The following is a 23,056-nucleotide window of genomic DNA, read 5'->3' on the forward strand; positions in this document are numbered from 1 at the left end:
AGAGCTGAAATCCCTCTGTCTTGAGAGGGATTCTCTGATTCTTGAATTGTTTCATTGTGCCTTGTGAAACTATAACCTACCATTTTCTTTTCTCTTCCTGAGTGATCTGATTGATCTTTCAGCCACCCAGATGAATGTGCTTGCACATGGAAGGTGTGCCATGGGTACTGGAAATGATCAGGGGTGTAAAGGCAGTGCTGTTTTAAAATCCTAGTTACAGTGCTGGTAAAACTGCTGGATTTTCAGTGGTCTTCAGGGAATTACACTGAATAATGAGGATCTCTGAGTTGTTTTCTTTTCCCAGTTATGTCTTGAGGCTGCTTTGTTTTGTGCAAGTATATAATCATTAAAAAAAACAAACCACAAAGTGTTGTAGAGGTCTTAAATCCTTCACACAGCTGGGCTGTGTTAGCAATAGTGTAGTCAGTGCATTAAGGGAAGGGATTTTTCCCCTCTGAATGTGCATGTGAGACAAGCATCTAGGGTGCTGTGTCCAGCTTTGGCCTGTCTAGTACAAGAAGGGCACTGGCATTCCTTGGCAAGCCCAGTGGAGGGCCACCAAGATTATTGTGGGGCCGAAGCATGGGACATAGAGAGACTTTGAGAGATCTTGGTTTGCTTAGTCTTAAGAAGAGAAGGCAAAGAGGAGAGCTTACTGCTATCACAACTACTGCTATGGAGGCTGTGGAGAGGATGGGGCCAGGCTGTTCTCAGAGGTGCACAGGGATTGCATGAGAGGCAATAAACACAAGGTGAAATGTGGGAAATTCTGATTAGGTATAAGGATAAAAATATTTAATGTGAGATTTGCCAGCATTGAGACAGGACCCCAGCGTGGCTGTGAAATGTCTGATCTTGGGAGATGTTTGGATCTCCACTGGAAAAGTCCTTGAGCAGCCTGCTGTAACTGGACCTGCTTTGCACAGGAGGTTGGGTTAGATGACCCCCAGAGGTTCCAACCGGTATGATTCTGTGACGACTTTAGTTTTAAATTTGAAGAGGAGTAAACATTACCAGAAGGGATTGTGCTTAATTGCAATTAATGACAGAGATGGAATCTCATTCAGCTTGTGCTTCTTTTTAGGTTTTGCTCTATAGTCCACTTAAGCCAAAGAAATGGTACTTGAGGTTACCGCTAGTGTCCAGTTCATGTCTCTAGGAAATGGCTTAGAGTAGATGTTGGTTGTTCCTGTACTCTCATTTAGTTTAACTTGCAAACTGTTTGTAACTATTCTTATGTATATAATTTTCCTTTATGTTTAATTGTCTGATGAAAAAAGATGTTCCGTGATTTTAGTAGATATGCTAAAATCTGTAAACCATTATTCAGGCAATAAGTAGGGCTGACTGATGTTACCAGGAATTGATCTATGAAGAATGATACAGAAAAACTACTAATACATAGTTAATAAATGTTTAATTATGTATTGTCATACTCTGAAAGAGATGGTATCTTTGAAGTAAGCTTTGGTAAAATTACTGTTCAGTGAAATGACAGTAAGTCCAGTGCTGTTGCAGTTATTGCCAGATTTTAAGCAGGTCATTAGTTGGCAATTCAAACAGTTAAGAATAAATAACTTAGTTTTGAATTGCTTCATTTTACTCTAAATAGCTGGTTTCAACTCTCCCTCTGGGGCTGGGAGAGGGGAGGGGAATCCCAGAATCTGTTAGTAATCAGAGGTAACAATTCAGCAGTCATAAATCCAAAGCTCTGCACTTCAGGATACACAGCTTTAATCCCTTAATTGTCCTTCTCCATTTGACTAGAAGTTACTAAGCTCTTCACTAGTAGCAGACAGCATACAACTGTTACATAGTGATTTCTGTCTGTGGTTTATTACCTAGTTTGTCTTAGCTTAGCTTGTCTGTTCCACATATAGAGAACAGACTTTATGTCTGTTCCACATAAAGAGAGCTGAAAAAACCTCACCACCCCGATAATGAAAAACATCCTGAAAAAAAAAAATCATCCTAACGGTAGAAATCTACGCCAACAGAGATAATTATACAGCTGAGCTACTAGATTATTGCCTTTGCTGCTGTGGGGATCAGTTAATGTAAGAAGTAAAATGGAGTTTAAAATAACGTTTAATAATCCTGTTCCCAGTTTTGAGGAAATGAGAAATTATTTGTCCAGTATCTGAAACTGTATACTTAAACATGCACTAAATGTGAAGCACTTTTGAAGATTTTAAATGAATAATATTACATGTATAAAAATTATTTATAGATATCTTAATATTAAAATTGATATATAAAATCATATAGTTTTTAAAAGAATGTTGGACTGTAAAAGTTAATAAAGCATATTAGCTAATATTTTTAACACTAAATATTATAATAAGGTGTTAAACTCTTAGTTTCCTTGGTAGACAGTCCAACTTTGTATGAAGCAACTTTGTTTTTATTTACCAAGCTCTGTATCTTGTATCTTTTGGATTTGTAATACTATTGTGATGTTGCTTGTAAAAGTGTTTAGAGGTTTTAAAGAGCAAAGCTTAGCATGTAGGCTTCATTACTATAAACATTAAAGTTTTAAGATCCAGCAGGAAATACCATGTATTCTTAGGATTATAATCTTTGCTAGTCTGCTTGGTCATAAATTATAAATGCCTCCTGAAATATTGATTGATTCCATTAGAATCAGAAGGTCTTGTGAGTATTGGGCTACAGGTTGATACCATCACTACATTAGCTTAAAGTGAATATCAGTGTCATTCACAAAGCTCAAATTCGATTTTGATGCACACGTGGCTTATTATGAGAAAGGCACTGGGAAGAAATATTATGCAGTGCAGAAACCCTTCACACTGGGCTTTATTTGAAGTAAAAATTAGCTCTGTTTTCAGTAGCTTAACTTTTTACTTAGGCTAATTGCTGTTAATGTTATAAAACAAACTGTACAGGTGCCAAAAAAATTTTAGTTATATAAAGAAATGTGATCAAATGCTTTCTGAGGTATTTGATTGGGAAGGAGTAAGTGCAGCTATTTTAGGTAATTTTAAGAAGTGCACATATCACTTAAAACCAGAAAACATTATGAAGAGCCTGCACTTAAAAAGGATCTCAAATTTATTTAATCCTTCAGTAAAGAGCTAGCTTTGTCAGGTGAGTTTAGTTTAGTTTTGTCAAATGTGTAATTGTATAACTTAATGTCCATGCCAAGTCACATACATGTTAATAATTTCTTTTGACAATTAATTACTTGTGAGGAGCAATTTTTTTTATTATTTCTGTTTTTAGGAAACCTATTTGAAAGTTTATTACGCTTAGTTGATTTAGGATGCTGAACACGCACTTTTCCACTGTGAAAGAAGACTGGCATAGTTTTTAGTCTTTTGCATGTAATCCCTTATATGCTGAAAATTTTAATAGCTGCTTGAAGAATAGTTGTTAATTCTGAAAATACATAATGGAACAGAATTGCTGTTATCTTCTTTAGTCAGAGTTTATTGAGGCACAGTATCTTGAGAACTGAACATTTTAGAGGTAACTGATTTGGATAGACTGGATAGAATCTTGGCACTGAGGAAGCCTGGGACGCATGATTTAAACTAAATGTGTAGAAAATAACACCTACTAGTTTATCTAGTTCTGCTACAGGTAGGTTTTACCACAATTTTTTTATGCCTATGACATATTACTGACAAATTTCCTACAGCAGAGTAGTGTTGCTATTGGTGCTTGGTGATGAAATTTAAAAATTATAAGATAGGCTTGTTATCTAACCTTAATTAACAACTAATTAAAAAAAGGTCAAGGGAGATTTTTGGTGTTATTTTCTGCCAAATCTTAAGAAATAAATAAACAAGTGCTATAGAATACAAACTTCAGATCCTCTTCAATTAGGTGTTTTTTAAATGATTTGTCACAGGTATTTATTCTAAGATTAAAATTGGGATATTGTGTTGTATAGTTTGCTAGTAAAAAGTCTATTGCCAGTTGTAGACTGGACTGATGGACTGAACACATCAGTGACAAGCTATTATACAAAGTCTTACACTAAGTCTTGAAGAGATTTTAAAAGCATTACTTATTGTTGCATACTTAAAAATTAGACAATTTTTGGACCCTTGTATTTTGTACTTTAAATTTTCTTTGAAGGATACTGCAGAACTTGCAGCTGTAATGGGTGAGATTCCAGGTAGAGTGGGTGGGTTCAGAAGTATATAGGTGCTTTTGTTGATTGGGGTCTTCTTGTTGGCCTCACAGTTCCAGTCATGGGAAGTTTGAACACCTGCGGAGGAGCCCTGGGGACAGTTGCATATTGAGGGAAAGCTTGCTTTGATCAAGCTTTGTGTGCATTTAAATTCTTCAGTTTGGAAACATTAATGATCTTATCTCTAGAAGGTTATTCCTTCATTTTATTTGCCTTTAGAGCTTAATTTCTTTGGCATAGCTTGATGTTAGGCTTCTTTTCAGTGTCCTGCAGGTATGTACAGTTTTAAAGGACTGTATGAATAGCCAAGAGCTAGAGCCTACATGCAATCATTTGACAACTTAAATATTTAGATTTAACATAAAATATAATTTAGATGCAAATACTTGTAAATCAGAACTCTCTGAAGATGGAACTGACTGGTGCTCTCAATTATTTAAAACTGGGAAGGTTTGCTAGTATTAACTTACATTCTTGAATTTGATTCATAGAGGTGTCTAGCATCTCTGGGAATCATTATATGTTATAATTTAGCTTGTTGTCCATGAAAAACGCTTTTCAATGAATTCTGCAAGATATGTTTCACAAACTGTAAATGTGTTTTCCTGACATAAGGTAGAAGAGAAAAAAACCTTAATGCCTGTGTTTTTTACTTGCCTTGTTTCAGTAACACTAGTTCTACCTGTTTTTGTTTAATGTGGGAAATGAAGTGTGCCAGTATGCTACTTTATAACGATACCTTTGTTTTCCTGTCTTTCCTTGTGACACACTTGCAAGAGAAGTATAGAGGGATGCTTACGCAGACGGAGAAGGGAAATTGAGTATTAGGTCTAAATTTGATGTGCTGAGCACCTATGCCTGCTCCCTGAAATGCTTCTAATACATTCTTAAAACACAAAGAGGTGAAACTAGGTAGATTAAAAAAATAAAAAAAAATTGTGAGTGACTGTAATGATACTTGCTGTCTGCAACTATCCCTTTAACTCTTTTCAGTTTGCAACAGTATGCCTTTACTTAATAGCCCTGTGCTCAGATTTTAATAATTAAAGTTGATCAGAGGTGATTGGCCAGATCCACTAGTCTTAATAAAACAGTTGTAAAAGACCATCTCCCTTAAAGTTGTTTTGTCTCTCATTTTACCTCCTGCTGGAAGAATTACTTTGTAGGGCAATGCTAAAAGAAACACATGAATGGCAAAATCCCTACTTCTTGTCTTTTTGTGGAGCCAGAAGCTGCTACCTAGCTTTGAGGGAGAAGAAATATTTGTAGGAAAATATGAATAAGTCAAATTTTATATCAGTTAACTTCCTTGCCTCAAATGTTTTCTGGAATTTGTGTTTCCCAGAATTCCTTTAACAAATGGTCTGGTTTTTGTCAGTAAGAAGAATGCTCTTTTAAAGACTCTTTCAACCCCAGAGCAGTTTCAGCTATGAATGGAATTAGGAATACAGAGTTTGCTTTACAGCTTTATCAGCACAAAGGTTTCCTTCCGTATTTGTGTCTTGCATAATCAAGAGGGACACAGACTTGCATCCCTTTTTCTGTCTGTAGAAAGAAATCTGTTTTGGAAATGAAGAGGGGAGGACACAATATTATGCAGCACAAAAACCTCACTTGGGGCTCTTCTCAGTAAATTTCATGAAAAATAGGAAGACCTGAAATTTCATTTAAAATGTATTTAGAGAAAAAGCTAGAACAATTGGATATAAATGTCTGGGTGGAGTGGTTATTCAAGATACTGACTTTTTAATTGCTGGCTGTTATCCAGGTGGAGTTAGCTCTTAAACTTCCTTTGGTTTAATTACTTGAATTGTAGCAAGTGCTTAATTCTGCCCAGTACAGTGCCTGACTCCCTATTATTTTCCACAGCCTACATTTTTTTCCAGATGAGAGATGCAAAGTATTTATTATTATTTCCAAAAAGCCAGGAGATTTTTTTTTGTCTAGAGTTTTAAGGTAGCAAACTATAGAAATTGTTTGGGTGCTTAGCTCTTGTGAATGGGAAATATTATTTAAAATTGAGAATAGGTAATTCACTAATTCAATTCACTGTTCTCACTTTCAATTTTAAATATGCTTTGGAATTTACTGCTATAAATTTGATTTTTTTTTTTCTTTTTTGACCCTGATGGGTCAGGTTTAGAGGCACAGAAGATGCCTCTAGATTTTTTTTTTTTTTGTTAATGGGTGTGTTTGCCTGTTGGTTTCCCTGGATATCTTTTTACCTTTATGTTGGATCCTTGGTTAAAAGATCCTTTTTAACCAAGAATGCCTTTTTTTTTTTTTTTTTTTTTGTAAAACTAAAAATGAACACTGAAGACTGAAATTTTCTATTTCAGTCTTTGAATTGTCTTTGAAAAAGACAAATCAGAACAATGGTTTCTGGTTTAAGGTGTATGCACTCATGCTTGGGCCTTTTATGCTTGTTGCAGTTTGCCAACTGGAACGAGAAGTCATACTCTTGCAGTAAGATTTAATTTAAGCAGGTTCGCTCAAATGACAGGGATTTCTCTTGCCTCTCTGTTAGGTGTCTGGACTAAGCTGCTTGTATCACCTCTCTGCACAGACAGTAAAGGGACCCTGAATCTCAGAAGTGCGTTTGCCTCTCCCTCGTGACCTAAAAGCGATGTTGCACTTAACTGCTCCGAGTTTGTGGTGTGAATCAAAACGTGGCAGCGTGTGTGCACATGCGTGTGGACACGTGTGCATATGCCTAGGTAGAGCTGCTGGGATGGAAAGGTTTTAAAATTGACATAGTAAAAGAGATCATTATTGAATGTTATCTGGAAATACTATTTGTGCAGAATCCAAAGCAACCTGATGACCTTTGATAACTTCTTAGAAAACTTGGATATATTGTCTCATATATTGACTTGTTCTTGTCACTATCTTACACCTGAATTTCCTGAAGTTTAAGGTTGCCCTTCCTCAAAATATCTGACAGTCATAGAGTGGCTTTCTTGTATAAACAAGTACACAGTAATTTCTTAAATTAACTGTAGCTGATATAACCAATGGATATTTCAAATGGCAGGACTCAGTGAAAACTGGTCTTAGCGCTACGATTTTAATAAGTGCTTGCGGGATCAACCTTTAGTCATTATGTGGTTCTGCTCTTAGAGATAAATACACAGTTTTCTACAATGCTGTGGTGAGGTTAGAGTCTGGGAGAAAACAATTCCTTTTTACTCCAATTTTTTAACTAAAACTTGTTCACATTTAGGCAAAACTAAGGTTTTTAGAAGAGTTTCATTAATAACTAGACTAGTGGCTTAATGAGAGTGAACAACTGTGGGAACAGGTCTACTAGGAACATTATTTCATCAGTGCTTCAGTGGGAAAAAGTGCTGTTTCCTGATATTCTTTGTGTTTTCCCTGGCCTGTGATTTAGTTGATTATCAGCCTGATCAACTATTTTGTTGCTGTGCAATCTTAAGAGCTAAAGGTGAAGACAATGCAGCTGTAAAAGTGGGTGGAATGGAATGAGAAATACCGAGGGAGATGGCTTAAAAAATAATAAATTAATTGAAGGGATGAGTTCAACTAGATGTGAATGGTATTTTCTCTAAAGTTAACTGCAAGACGGTGTCACTGTTCCTGCCGTAGGTCTGATCTCTGCTGGTATGGAGGCTGGAATCCCGACCTGAATTAGGAGGTGGTCTGGTGTTCCCTGGCCTCTGACTGCACAAGTCATGTGCTGAGGCTGAGGCTCCCTGCTTGCCTCTCCCCTCGGTCACAACTCATTTACAGGCTAGGTAGATCCAGTCCAGCCAAGATGGAATAGAGAAGATAAAGGTTTCTTTGCAAATAAGCGTCCCCAAGGAAATAACCTGCTGTCTCCATGCTTGTCTCGTTAAAGATTGGTTTTGTTTGATCAGTGTCTTTTAAAAGCTAATGTAGATTTTTTTTTTTGTGTGTTCCCTTTAGATTGGGGCATATGATCAACAAATATGGGAAAAATCAGTAGAGCAAAGAGAAATCAAGGTAATAATATTACAGCATTTCACTTTTATTTTTTTTGGCCAGTTATCAGCAGTGCTGTCTCTGGCTGTGTACGCTGATGTAATTTACAATGAATGCGATGGTATTTAATACTGGTAAAGTAAAACCAGGCTTCTGGAGTGTAACCAAATGTAACCGGCATACTATGCTCTATTTATTTTACATAATTAACAACTCTACAGCATTTAAAGTGCTGCATCTTTCTGTATGTCAGTACATAGTTTTTTTTTTTCTTTTCAGTTATCTTAAGCCAGGGCTTAGTTCTTTTAGCACCTCTGTCTTTTGCTTTTCTTTGTGATGAATTCTAACATCAGTTATCTGAGCTCTCTTTACTTTCAGTTAGTTACCTTATACCTGCAGTTTACTTTTCCTCCTTTATGATGCTGTCATTGTTTTGTACAGTTTATTAGACTGGTAAGTACTTCAGGCTTTGTTTCTCTGAACAAGCAGTTTAACAGCATTCCTTGCATTTTGGTTTAACTAACAGTGCCATCAGTGTCTGCCGCATTGCTAAATTGTTTTGCAGAAAAAGAAATCAATCCTATATGTAATAGTTTTGTGGATTGTATATGATGCCATACGCCATGATGTTAAGGTTAATTGAATTAACGTTTTCTTGCAATTAACCTTTTTTCTTCAAATACCGCGCACAAGTAGTATGGTAGTATTGCATGAGTTCCAGGGCATTGCTAATTCTTAATGTTAGCAAAATGTATGTTGCTTCAGTTTCCCTGTGGGTGGGGGTTCCCCCCCCACCCAGTGCTTTCATAGCTGACCGAAGTGTGCTGGGGGGACTTGTTTGCATCATGTGGAAACTGTTCCTGACCTGAACTACAGAGTTCCCCAATTTATGTACCAAAAAAATCTACGAATTAACTTTTAGGTCAGGGCTGATGGTATTTTTAGAAGTGCTTCCAAACCCGATGCCTGGATCTTTGCCATGCTCCAAGGCCCTGTGCAGCCTGCCCCTTCCGCGGTGCCCTGCCCTGGGTTGGGGCCTGCAGGCCACGCCCCTTGCCACGCCCCCCGCCACGCCCCAGGGTGCTCGGGGCAGCTCGGGTTACTCGGGGGAGCCCGGTGGGTGTTCAAGGGAGCATGCTTCCCTTGAAGGGTGACGGCTGTTGGTGCAGGCAGGAGCCTCGTGGTGCTGTCTGTCTGACGGGTGCTTTCAAAATGTTCCTGACAATCAGTGCGACTAATTTCAAACCGAGACCCTGGCCTGGCACTTGTTTTCAGGGTCCTTTCCATGACCCCAGTCGCCATTACGAAGTTCTTGTAACTAATGTATAATAGGATGTTATTAAAATAATTTATTGCAAATAATGCCTTGTGCTTATTCAAAATGCATCTCATTTGGCTCGGGAGTCCAATAGCTAACAAACTAATGACGGTGTCTCTATGAGTTTGTGTTGACTGAATTTAGTGTAATAATGGTTACACACTACTAACAGACTACTGAGTTCAAGTATTGCACGATAGCACTTTAATCTCAAAGCTACTACAGTACTGTTTATAAATTAACTTTACTAAAAATCTGAAATATTATTACTTTTTAGTAGAAAACCTCTTGTGCAAAAGAATTTTTACAGTAATAGCAACTATTTTAAAGCATTTTTATTTCAAGTTTAATTTTCCTGTTAGCTAACTGAAATGTGTTTGGTGTGAAATAGAAAATACGTGAACTAACTGGAGGGATCTGAACAGTATGAACCAGTATGAATACTTTTCTTTAATTAACCCTAGTTTGAAACACTGCTGTTTTCCACATATATTATGGATATTTGTGATGCATTAAGAGAATGAAGAAGTTGCATCTTAATAAATGGCTTCTTTCACTGCGTGTGGCAAAAAGTAGAAGAACCAATTCAGTGTAATCCATGGACACTGAAACCGTTTAAGGCTTGATCAGTGGAATTTTCAAAGAACGTGTCACCACTTCTTTTCCTATGAAAGATGCATCAAGTTATACGGTTGACTTATTTTTTTCAGAATTCTTTCTTTAAATTGAAAACATAATTTTAACCACGGTGCTAAATTTTTCCTAGAAATGTGCATGTGTTTCTAAGACACACATAAATCTTTATTTAGACTTTCAAGTAAAATCTTGTGGCCCGTAAGCAGTAATACATTTGAAAATTATTATATCATTTAGGATTTTGTTTTTAAGCATTAGATCTTTTTATGAAATAGAGTGGCTCACTTATGCAAGATTTCACAAGAATCTGTAGCTGGTTCTAGAATTATAATAATTTCCAATTCTAATTATGGGTTTGTTTTCTTATTCCACATAAAATTACTGCAGTTTTAAGACTGCTGTTCTGTAAAAATCTTGCATGTAAAGCTCTATGCAGTGCTTAAGTCTACAATACGACTGGTTTTGTGTATTCATCATCTTCAGAGCACATTTTGTCCTATCCGTGTTTCAGCTCTATGTATTAATTTTCTTTCCTTTCAAGCAAACCCTAATTTTTCTAATAGACACATCAGGTGACGACTATATATCTAGTTCATTGTGAACAGTTTGGTGTGTTTTTCTTTATTTTTTCTTTCAGCGTGAAAAATAAATCCAGTTGAATTTAGATGTGAGAAATATTATGAGTTGCAGTTACCTATTTGAACAATTTGCTTGATATTGTTCTTATGAAGATCACCATGACCAGATTTCACTGATCTTTCTCTCTTGGAGAATCATTTCACTTTTATGCTTTCATCTGAATTGGATATTTACATTTAAGTAATAAATGTTTTTGTGTGTGGATAAAGTATGACAGTGGTGGAAATCTACAGTTCACCAGTGAATTTAACTGCTTTTTGAATGAAAACAGTTAAACCACTTCCATCATAATTACATTTGTATGTGAAAATTTTTTTAAATGCAGTATTTTACTCTCTATGAATTTTACTCTGTGGAATCATTATTGGCTGGTGTGGCCAAGAGCCTAATCTAAAGGGATCAGAATAAACTCATAGCTCTCTGAGTCTTGAGAGTGTACCATCACATTTCAGAATTAAAAACAAAATTGAAGGTTTTGCAAGATAGTGTGGCCCTTCAGCGAAAGAAGGTACTGTTTCTAAAAGACAAAATAAGATTAATTTTTTTCTCCTGCTTCTTTCCTGTTATGTGGGCTTTCCCCCTCATCTTTTTAATAGACTAATCCAAATGCACTATTAAGAAAAAAATCAATACTTTTCTATAATTTGGATTTCTGACAGCGGAACTTGCTGATTAGTGGCTCTTACATTACAACATGATTCACTATCTAAATTTGGGATTAAGGAGTTGCAATGTAAGCATTTTGTGAAGTTTAATTAGTCATCTAAGGAGAAAAGAGATTCAGGGAAGTAATTTGTTGCAACAGTTCTGAAAACCTCCTATAAATGCGTTACTAATTCTTGCAAGCGTGTGCATATGTCTGCATAATCCCAAGCCATGGGAGATGAGTGCTCAGTGCTTAACTATGTTTGAAAAATTACCTAATGGGTCAGTAATTGGTTGGGTTTTGTTTAGATTGTAAAGTGTGCAAAAGGCATTTATTATGCCTTGTTCCTTGGAATGTTTATTTTATAGTGCTTTAAATCTATGAAGTTGACACATTTGACTGAATTTTCAGTAACAGTATAGGTTAAATACAATTACTGACCACATTCATATTTTTTCTTTCATAATATCTCTCATCTGCATGAATGCATTTTGATAGTATTTGCCTATTGCAGGGTTTGAGAAACAAACCAAAGAAAACAGGACACGTGAAACCAGACCTCATAGATGTTGATCTTGTAAGAGGTAGGTCCTGAGCTAGAAAAAGCTGAATTTCTCAGTATAAAAATAACTGCCATCAGTGTCTTGTAACAAAAGTGTATTAGGAAGTATTAAAAAACAACAAAAAACCCCGAAAACCAACCAAAAAACCCACAGAACCCAAACAAACAGACAAAAACCCCAAACAAACAAAAACCAACCAACCCTACATAACTCCTCTCTAAAAAAGATGGATGAGAAATATTAAAAGAAGACCTCTTAGTTAAAATGAAGGCTTAAAAACTTGATTTAAATTCTGTTGTATAATTTAGACTTCAAAAGAAACATATGGATTGTCATGGATTAAAGTTTTTGAGTTATTAGTTCAGAAATCTCCTATTACCATGCATTCAGACTTCTTCCAAATCTTATGACATCTAGAGGAAAGGTTATGTTGAAATTTCTGGAGAGCAAAAATTGTATAGGCCTTGAATATTGCTCGCCTGTTTAAAATAACAAAACAGCAACAGAAGGTTAGATGATGTGAGACTTTTGAAAAGTCTTCTTTTAGTCTAAATTTATTTTATCTTTAATTTCCCACACACCTGGTAAAGGCTAGGAAAAATATTATTTAGCATTTTTTCCCATGAGCTCAGCAGCCAGCATGGTCTCCTGAATCCATTCCAGGTAGTGGTCTTTGAATTCAGCCTTGAATTAACTGAAGCACCCTGCTGTGCACTCACCCTTAGAGATACACAGGCACCCTCACACCCAGAGCTGGCCTTTAGAGACCCTCTCACCCCCTTGCTCCCAGGATGCTTCACCCCTTCACCAGTTAGTCTGGCTTGATCTTTGCTAGCACCAGCATGCTCACTCGCACACCTGCACTCGCTCAGGTTGCTGGTACCCGGCCCCCCGCCTCATGCTCTGACGCCTGAGTGCCGGTACTGGCACTCAGCCCCCCATGTGCATGCATGCGCACAGAACAGACTGCCCCTCGCCCAGGAGGGAGTTAGAGGAATTTAATAAGAAGATGGGACAGACTGCACTGATCAGGTGCGTGGCACGGCCAGACAAGCAGCGTACTGACCAGCAGCTATGTACACGTAACTGGCCCTTTTTATCCCGACCTCTCAATTGCCCCGCATTTGTTCCCCCCAAATCACCTAAACCCCTCCTTTCTCCCACCCTTGATTCCCTAAACATCCCATAGTAAGCCCTATGCAATCTGAGCTCCTTTCCCCCTGCATCCCACACCCCTGGGGAGCAACCTCCTTCAGCTGAAAGGTGATCGGGAGAGCTTCTCCCCATGGCTCATGGTGATGGTTTGGGCTCTTTCTGCTGGGAGAGCCCTGGGAGGGGCCTAGTCAAGGTTTTCCTTCCTTGATTTGGATTCCCACCTGCCCTTGTGCCTCCGTCCTGCTCTGGCCTTCTGGAGATGGCCCTGTGATGGGCTGATGGCTCCAGGATTGGTCTAGAAGAACCCCAGCAGGGTATTATTTGGGCTCGCCCTCCTGTCATTGTCTCTTTGAGCTCCTCTGAGGGTGTGCAGGCGAGCTTTTATCACATCACTTAACAATATAGCTTTTTAAAAATGGGAATGTGAGAGAGAAAAATGAGATCAAATAACATTTGAACTTTAAAGAAGCAGAACTGAAAACTAAATGTTTGTAGGAATTAAGCAGCAGTGGACCACTTCGATATAGTCATATACATGAATAACATTTAAATGACTGCTCTGCCTGGATGTCTAAGTTGTCATTCAAGTAGTTCCAATACTGGCAGTGTTTTACCTGTGCCAGCACAGAACTTGCTAATGCAGGTTCTGCTTATGAACAAGGTGGAGATGGTGTAACAGCACACAGTAGTTGCTCTTTCCAAGCACTAACCTTGGCATAATTTAAGTCACAGCCCCATTAAATAAATGTTACACAATTTTCTAGCTGCCAGAGAAGTGGGAAATTTTAGGAAGAAAAAGAAATGGAGGGATATGAGAAAGGATATTTCAATGAGCGAGATGAAAAATGGTCTAGAAGCAGAGACAAAGATAAATTATTCTTTGGGTGGCTTCCCTGCTCCTGGGGCTAGTCCTTAGTTGGCCAGATACTCCTCTATTCTTCTCAACCTTATTCCATTTTCCCAAATGGCATGGCTGGAGCAATTTACAGATGTTGATATTTTAGACCCCTTTGCTGTGTTGGGAAAAGGGTCTGCTGTGCCTGCACGGGCATGTGGAGTTTTTATATGACTTTCTGTTGCTTCATATCAAGTTTCTGATACCTCAGAGAAACAGAATAATTTCTTAATAACTTATTTTTAAATAATTTTAATATAGTAAGAAATGGCAACATCTTGTTACTCACACATTCCAAAATCTGGGTGTTTGTAGAAGTTCCTGATAATGGCAGTCAAGAGTGCACCAACAATTTGTGCAAATTTTGGATTGAGGAGATAGTTATTTAATTGGGCAATTATTAAAGGTAATTTTTTAAATAAATCTCATACTTCTACCATTTCACTATCTTAACTACTCTGCTGTTGAACAGCTAGTTATTATTAGCCATAACAATGAAATATATAAATTGTTTTTTTTCTTTTTTTTAAAGGATCTGCTTTTGCTAAAGCAAAACCTGAAAGTCCTTGGACATCTCTGACCCGCAAAGGAATCGTGAGAGTTGTTTTCTTTCCATTCTTCTACAGGTGGTGGCTACAAGTGACATCAAGGGTCATCTTTTTCTGGCTGCTGGTTCTTTACCTTCTTCAAGGTAGAGTTGGATTACAGGATCAGCTTCAACTGAGTGCCTTATTTTAACCATATGGAAGCTGCTGTATGTTACATGGTTCACTTTATGCTGTTAAGGTTCATGCCAATATTTCAGAAAAGCAGTCCCAAGCATGTGTCTTTTGATTAACTTTTTTTTTTTTGCATATATAAAGGGGGCATACTGAAAATTTAAGGATTTACTGACAGGCTTTCTTCAGCATTTAGCACACGTTAGTTTGTCATCTCTGTGTATAATTTAGGTTTCCAGGACTATCTAACTTAGTTCAGGACTGAGCAATATCAAAAAAACCCTTTGGCATAGGCAGTGCATTTTGTCTTGGGCTTTTGGTCTTGCTGGTACTTGTGCAGATCAGGAGCCCTGATCAAGAAGCAAAGAAGGCCAAACGTGCCAAGGTGCAGCCTGGTAGGATGATCTGTTCGACTGGTTTCCAGTTGTCCTTCCATGTGTTATTTTGTCACGTCAGTGGCAGTGAACTTCTAGTTTATACTTTAGTCAGAGCTCAGCCGTGCTCTTGAATGACTGACAAATGGGAGCTTATTGTCCTATGTCCTTCTGCTATCTTTTCCATTGCAATGGGGAGACTATGCATCTTAATTTTCTATTTCCTAGATTATAGAAGGACTTTTGTACAACTGGTAACAAACAGAAGGCAATTCACAGCTTTTGGGATGCTCAGTCTCGAGTTCTAGTAATCTGACTTTGTGATTCTCTCGATTATATGTAAAGTATATTAGAGGAAAATTAGAAAGGGAAGAAGATAATGTAGTGAGTCAGTATCTAACAGTGTGAAAGTCACCAAAAGAATAAGTGTATCAAAAGCACGTGCAACAGAAATGGAACAGAAGGTTAATGAAAGTTGGGAGCAATTTAAGTATCCTGAGAAGCTGGCTGATAAGTTTTCCACTGAAATCCAATTAAAATGCAATATTACTTTTTCAATTTTGCCATCTGTCTGTGCAGTTGTGAATCACTGTATTATTTAGAAATTGTATTTAAAACAAGAAATGGAGGTAAAAAAAAAAGGCAGCGCCTCTTGTCTGATGATGCTAGCATCTATAAAATGAGTTTCACAGTGCCAGTGCCCCCAAATTTGAAATACTGATAAATATTCATGTGGTCTCCTATCAGAACTCCTTATGCCCATGTCCAAGATAGGTGCTTAAGAAGTATTGTTTGTTACATTAGCATTTGTGTATACTATGGTAAGTGATCCCAAAGTGTTAGTAATTTTAATCTCATTTATAATAATACAGGTAGTAAAATACATAAGTTATAGTTTCTTTGTTACCATGTTTATAGGTGGCTTATTCTGAGAAACACCATTATAGTAATTTTTATGTTCCCATTCTTAAATTTATTTAAAGAATATACCCACCCTTAATTTATGGAGCCTTCATAAGACTCTAAAAGCAGCAACATAGTAAGACAGTGCAGGTTCTGGGTGCAAGCAAGTTTTTTAGAACATCAATTACAGAGCTATCTTGTAATTTACTCTTTTTTTTCGCTCAGATTTCTTGGGATCTATGATTTACTAAAGTTGTGGTCGGAATGCATAATTTCCCTAATCCATATACTCTGTAATGTGACAAAATATTTCTGAGGTTGTGAATTAACAAATACTGGAAAAGAATTAATAGTATTCCATACTACACTATAATCCAACTGTTTGAAATACTTGTAATTTAATCTGTGCTGAATTAATTGCAGAGTTTTTGAAGGTTTTTGAAATCAGTTGAAAGATTTATAATGTAGACATAAGTGAAATTAAATTGACAAAATTTTTTATAGGAAACTTATTTCAAAGAACCTCCCACAAGCCTCTCCTTCTAGCATTTCTATATAAATTTTGCTTATATTTTACTCAGGTGTGCCCAGTTATTAATTTTGTACAAAATCGGTAAGGTAGCACCAAAATGTCAAGAATCTATTATGAAAGCTTACCAGCAGAACATTCAAATTCCAGTGTCCGTATTTCTGCCCTGAATCTGAATTTTGTGTTGTAGCTCGGAATTTTGTCATCGTGACAGCTTCTCACTGACGCTGTTGTAAAATGGTCTGACTATATTTTGTTTATGTATGTTTAGTTAAATTATTTTATTTAATTATGTATTTTCTATAGATTTATGATCTGCATTACTTGGTATTATTGCTTTGACCTTGATTAGCTTTAGCAGGATACTTGCGAGCACTTATGTAAGTCTACAGAAAAGAATTCTTTCCTCGGCTGTAGATTTAAACTCCAGTTTTTATTTGTATTGGTTTCCTTCAGTATAAAGTATGATTAGCAAAATGTGTGATAAGAGAACTACTGGAAAACGTTTTTTGTCCAAGGTCACGGAACAGGCCAATGAAATAAGGTAGAAGTAAAACCTTTTTCTTCTGACTCCTAATCCATTTAGTTTATAGCATTACCTCATTTTTACTTAAAAATGTTTCTATATTCTAATAGGAAAATGAATTGTGAAATTAAAGTGTATCTCTATTGTGTGTTTCTTCCGTATGAAACAAGAAACTTTAATAGTGATATAATGATTGTTTATTGTGGTGAGATACATATATATGTATGTATGCGTTTTTAAACTTCGTAATACAAATATTTCAAAGCTTTAAATGCTATAAAAATAAATATTTGTTGGTCTCTGAAATGTACAGTTGCTTTCTTTGATACAGCTTTTTGCTCTATGTGATATAATTTTTTCTGTTTCACAAAATAAACCACTGTAATTTAGAAAAATACAAGTCCAAATACTATAAATAAGTAAAGAAATTATTAAAAGTGGTGTGAGAAATTCTGTTCTGAGACCTAGCAGTTGGTAGCAGCAATTCTAGGATGATCTGAACTATAGTGTATTCACACACCATGCAGAAAGAAGTTCTTGGATTTCCCTCCCATCCTTCTGAAAAGATCAGGAGATTGGTAACATCTTAAATCTGTGTGAAACTTCATGGTGGGAACCTGCAGTCTACAGATTTGTATCTTCTGAAAGATGATTTCTTCTATATCACTCTGCTTTGCTGAATGTTTTTTAAGTAGCAGAAGAAATTTTGTAGTGAAGTTTGAAATTATTTTGTGGAGGCCTACTCCTGCAAATCATTTCATGTGGATCTGTGGAGCTCTGTGTTCTCAGAAGTATATGTTTATCCAAATCGTATGGTAGGAGTCAAAATTGGCTACTTATTTACACTTTTATGCCTTATGAAGCTAATTGTATGTATGAGAAACTCAGATATGCTCGTTTAGAAAGAGGTAATACTATCTGCACCTTTTACTCTCTGTAAATTTTTTGTTTTTTAATAAGGTGGATTTCTGATTGATGCATATTTCTTTCTGAGAAACCTCATACAGCAGAATCTTGGTCCACGTATAGTAATAAAAGATACCCTGTGTGTTCTGCATAAGACTTCTGTGCTGTAATTTAGGAAAAAGACTGATGGGAAATCTAGAAATAGATCACCACAATCAAAAATAATTCCACTGTTTTGTACATTCATCGTGTTTCTAATGCTGGTTGCTTTGTTAAAGGTTATTTCATGAAAAACATATCTAATCTTTTTGGTGGAAAACATCACATCCAGGTATCTGCTGTGTTAGGCATGGCTTCATGTGATATATTTTAGGTGTTTGAATGTGACACATAAATTTGCATGTGGCTGTAATTTTTTTCAATTAATTTTGGTAGAGAACTGGTGAAAGCTGTTGACCTTGTACTGTGTATTTCTTGTGCTAGGAGTAGGTCTAATATATGGGACTTCCACTTCTTAGTCGTACAAGAACAAACCCAAGTCGCTATGGGATGTGCAGATGTTAGGCACAGAGAATTATTCCCATTTTGTGCCTGAGTTGTCTCTTGGAGTTTCTGGGCTTTTTTCTTGATAGCTTCTCTCAGCTGAGTTACAGAATGCAGCACTTCAAGCCATAGTGGCAGAGCAACAAGGACATACAATAAGCAGAGAAAAGAGATAGATGGATTGCCTCTTCTGCCTGCCCCGTGCCTTGTTGAATGTGTTTCGTTTGACCTGAGGCCTGTAAAGACATTTCTGAGTTGTAGAAGTGGTTGGGCTCTGGGTACAGGAGCAAGAAGAGGTGCCTGTGTGTTGGCTATATATGAAAAGCTGTTTTATAGGGTTACAGAATTAACAGTTAACTAGGAAATTGGAAGCTGGTCCTTTTCCAACCACAAGTGCTAGTTAGAGTCCCCGACACTTCAGCTGGACTACCTCATAATTTACATGGTTTGTCTTTGATCTTTCCTTATTACTGGCAGATATACACAGAAGGATATATGAAATGTATACAGGGTTGCACTTACGCATGTCTGTCTATCCATATGGGCAATTTTGTCCTTTGACTGAATATGGAATTTAGTCTCAAGTCTGTTGGTCCTTACAGTGTCAAAATGGTTCCATAGAATCCCAGGCTAGTTGAGGTTGGCAGGGACTTCTGGAGATAGTCTAGTCCAAAGGCAGGGTCAGCTAGAACAGGTTGCTCAGGGCTGTGTCCAGTCAGGGTTTGAATATCTCCAAGGATGGAGAGACTTCAACCTGTCTGGACAGCCTGCTCCTGGTTTGATGAGTCCTGCACTCACCTAACTTGTTGGATTGTGCCGCATCATTATAGATGATACAGAATTAAATTTATCTGGATTGCTTTAAGGATGACATTTGCTTTGTGTTTTTGTCTCCTACTGAAGTTTCACCTTAATTTAAAGTTGTTTCGTGACAGATTTAGCTTTCCAAATGCGTTTTTTCTCCCCCTTGCTTCATTCGGCTGCCTGTTTTTTGAGAACAGCTATAATATCACAAGTGTGAGAGAAGAGATGGATAATAAGACAGTAGGCAACTGATTAGACCTTTATTAGGGCCTATTTCATTGCAATTATAATTCCTTCCTCTCAGAATTACATGGATTGGTTTAAAATGCAGGTAAAGGACTACATCTGACTGTTTCTTCTTTTAACAAAAGCCATGTAGTGAATTGGCCATTTCAGACGTTCCAAATATTGAACTCAACTTCATTTCCCTTCTTTTCCAGTTGCTGCTGTAGTGTTATTCTATACAGCCCAAAGCCCACATAATATACCTCTGACTGAAGTAATCGGGCCGATATGGCTAATGTTGCTACTTGGAACTGTGCATTGTCAGATTGTTTCAACGCGAACTCCTAAGCCACCTCCCAGCACAGGGGGTAAAAGAAGAAGGTATAGTCTATGTTAAAGTACTTATTTAGGATTGTTAAACTATTCTAAAGAATATGCATGAAAAAATGTAGGGGTTCACAGTCTCTGCTTTGCAAGAGATGAGAAATTGGTACTCTGCTTTTATCTGAAATTTTAAAATGGGTACTTAATTTGTGCTCTTTAACTTTTATGCATTGACTAATTTGTTCCTTTTTTAAAAATTTTAATGCATTGAATCTTCCATTTTGCCTCAAAACAGTTTGTATCTGAATAGTGGTGGGGTGACAGTATTTATATTACTGCAAATTTAGTTTTAGAACTCTGTGCACTGCTGACTAATGAACTCTGGGAAACATACATTAAAGGAGATGCTGTCAGAAGCGTGAAACTTAAGTCTTCCAGCACTTCACCGAGTATGGTTTGCTACAGTGAATTGTCCATTTCCCATTAAAAGGAAAACCTGCAGTAGAGAGTTTTGCAGGTCTAAGCCTGTGATGATGAGATGAAATGTATTTTGGGTTTAAGTGTTATGATAATGAAAAGTATTATGCTTAGTTTTATTAAATGGAGTTTATTAAATTGACATGATAAAGCTTTAGCAAAATATTTTGAAATCTTGCTTGTTTTTGCATGCTTAAACTGCTGAACACATTATAGGACTAGTAGATTGCACTTATAAAGCTACCTTCCAATTTTAATCTCTTCTGATGAAGGAAATTAAGGAAAGCAGCACATTTGGAAGTACATAGGGAAGGAGATGGCTCTAGTACCACAGATAACACACAGGAGGGAACAGTGCAGAGCTACGGTACAAGCACCTCTTGCAGTATTGGCGCTGTCTTCAGAGATATCTGGCATGCTGCTTTCTTTTTATCAGGGTTTGTATTTATTCAAGGCTTACATATGTGTCAGAAACGCAGTATCCCTTTTCTAAATAAATAAACATTGTTGTAATGATTAAACTTTTGTTGATCTAGTTTTTGTTCTTAATAGTAAACTCATCTCAGTATTTGAACATGTACTAATGTGTTGTTTCTTGACTTTTGCAAATGCTGATGCAATGATTTTGAAAAGACATTGAATTAACTTTAAGATAAATTATATTTTGATGTAGGAGTACTCTGTGTGGGCTATCAGGAATGAACCAACTCAGTTTCTCAATTTTAATCCAATGAGAAAATTTGGCTCTTGAATTTTACTTTATTACATTAGCTGCTTACTACTCTGAGAGAATGCTTATTTAACTCTTATCACCATCATCAATTCACACACTTTTTCTGAAGGAAAGGCCTTCAGGATTCAAATAGGCACAGCGTTTAGTTTATAAATAAACATTGAAGATACATTTTCTAATGATTGGAAGATACATCTAACCCTGTTACATTCCAGAGCTGTTTTGCAAATGATCGATCTGCTAATGCAGTGCTCTGGGCAATTACAAAGTTTTTTTTTTTAAAAAAACAACATTCTGTAGCAGTCTGTGTTCAAGATATGCTATATACGCAGCATTGAGTGCTATATATCAACATTTATTAACAAGAGAAAATATGCTCATAAAATAGTGTGAAATTGAATAAAGGGATACTGCAAGTTATTATACTGATATTTTGTTGTGCATGTGGCATCTTAAATATGGCAACACTAACACATCTGTCATAGTTGTGATATGTGCTCTTAACCACTGGAAAAGCTTATGTTATGTTACATTCTGGGAATATCTAGTTGAAACTTTGGAGAAGTTTTAAAAATGTTTAAAGATATTGCAAGAGGAGAGTTCATTTGACTTTTTCCTGTGTAGATGAAGTTGACAAACTATAAGTCACAGTAATAGACACCACTGCTGTTCTTTGGATCTGTAGGCATTGCTTTCTGGTATGTTTGGAGTGTAATCTTGTAAATTTTTGAATGTTTTCCATTCATTGAAGATGCTGATCTACAATAAGAGGAGAAGTGTTGGAACATTCATTTTTTCCTTACCTTCCCTTGTACTAGGCTCAGAGAGTTTTCAGTTGAGAAGGACTGTATGGGACTTGCTAAGGACTTGTTTAAACCATTTAATGAGAGGTAGTGTGGGTGTATATATAGATATTAAGCCTCAGTGATGACTACTTAGTATACGCAGTATCTTCAAAGGATAAAGAACACAGAGAGACTGAGAATGCTGTAATAGCCCTTAGTCATTTGTTACCACTTCAATTGCAGAGGCAAGTTGTTTGTATGTCTGGAGCCATACAAACCGTATCAGGAACATGTCCAACTGAAGAATATCCTTTTTTCCCCAGGAGATCATGCAGATCACTTTCTTCATGTAATTTCTTTCATGGTAATGCAAACAGTTTTGTCAGCACAGTGGGATGGCAGAATGGGGCTGGGAATGAGTAAGCAGGAGCGCAGCGTGGAGTACTTTACTTGGTGATTTTGCTGGAGAAGGTCTTATGAAATCTCAGTGCAGGGAAGCTGTATAGTGACATCTGTCCTGTTTCTTAAGACATATTTTGAAGCTCTTTAGAAAGCAGATTAGAATGTCTCAGTAGTGTTTATTTACAGCACTTTTTCCACATATGTTAAGCTTTGAGATACCATTTTCTGGAGTTTTAAATATAGGTTTTAAACACATGGTTTCAAAATTAACCTCAGAAATTATGTTCTTTGCTTTAAGGCAGGACCCTGTGTACCTGGACCATTTTCCTATGCTCAGGTCGTTGGCAACCTGGAACTGTGTATTCAGTAAACATTCTTTTGAATGGCAGAACTCAGTCTGACTAATAAAATATAATTCTAAACTTTAATTCAGCAGAAGGGCAATTTATAAAATACTGATTACTAGTTTCATTGGAAAGAAGGGCAATATCCAAATAGGTAGTTTATTAAAAATATAGTACTGATTTGGGACTTTGCTCTCTTACTCAAATTATGGACACCTTACAATTGTAACTTCTTTAAAAGTTTTGCAGCATGAACAGGAAGAAGAGGGATTTTTTGACTAACCCCAGTGAATATAATGGGAGTAGAATACTTGACAGTGAAAATGTACAGATTTTCTTTATTAAAATCTTCCTCAGTATTTTCTCTAGCTAAGATATGAGTAAGACTGAAAGTAATTATTGACGTAGCTTTTGCCATATGTTCAAGCTTTTTAAGAGTTTGGATTTATTCATGGTGTTGTCCTGTCTTGCTCTTAAATACTTTTAAT

The 23,056-nt window shown here is 36.7% G+C and overlaps 1 protein-coding gene across 5 annotated transcripts in view; it reads left to right on the forward strand.

Annotated features, from left to right (window-relative positions):
* PHTF2 (putative homeodomain transcription factor 2) overlaps nucleotides 1-23,056 on the forward strand; it is a 75,406-nt gene that overhangs the window by 24,520 nt on the left and 27,830 nt on the right. For 4 of the 5 annotated variants that reach the window (XM_075081462.1, XM_075081466.1, XM_075081464.1 and 1 more), the window contains exons 3-7: nucleotides 8,087-8,143; nucleotides 11,876-11,945; nucleotides 14,507-14,665; nucleotides 19,719-19,884; nucleotides 20,577-20,741. In XM_075081462.1, the coding sequence (XP_074937563.1) occupies nucleotides 8,087-8,143; nucleotides 11,876-11,945; nucleotides 14,507-14,665; nucleotides 19,719-19,884; nucleotides 20,577-20,741 (617 nt within the window). The remainder of the gene's footprint in view (nucleotides 1-8,086; nucleotides 8,144-11,875; nucleotides 11,946-14,506; nucleotides 14,666-19,718; nucleotides 19,885-20,576; nucleotides 20,742-23,056) is intronic. The other variant, XM_075081465.1, reaches the window with a different exon arrangement.

This window comes from Phalacrocorax aristotelis, chromosome 1, assembly GCF_949628215.1.
Source record: "Phalacrocorax aristotelis chromosome 1, bGulAri2.1, whole genome shotgun sequence".
Lineage (NCBI taxonomy): Eukaryota > Metazoa > Chordata > Aves > Suliformes > Phalacrocoracidae > Phalacrocorax > Phalacrocorax aristotelis.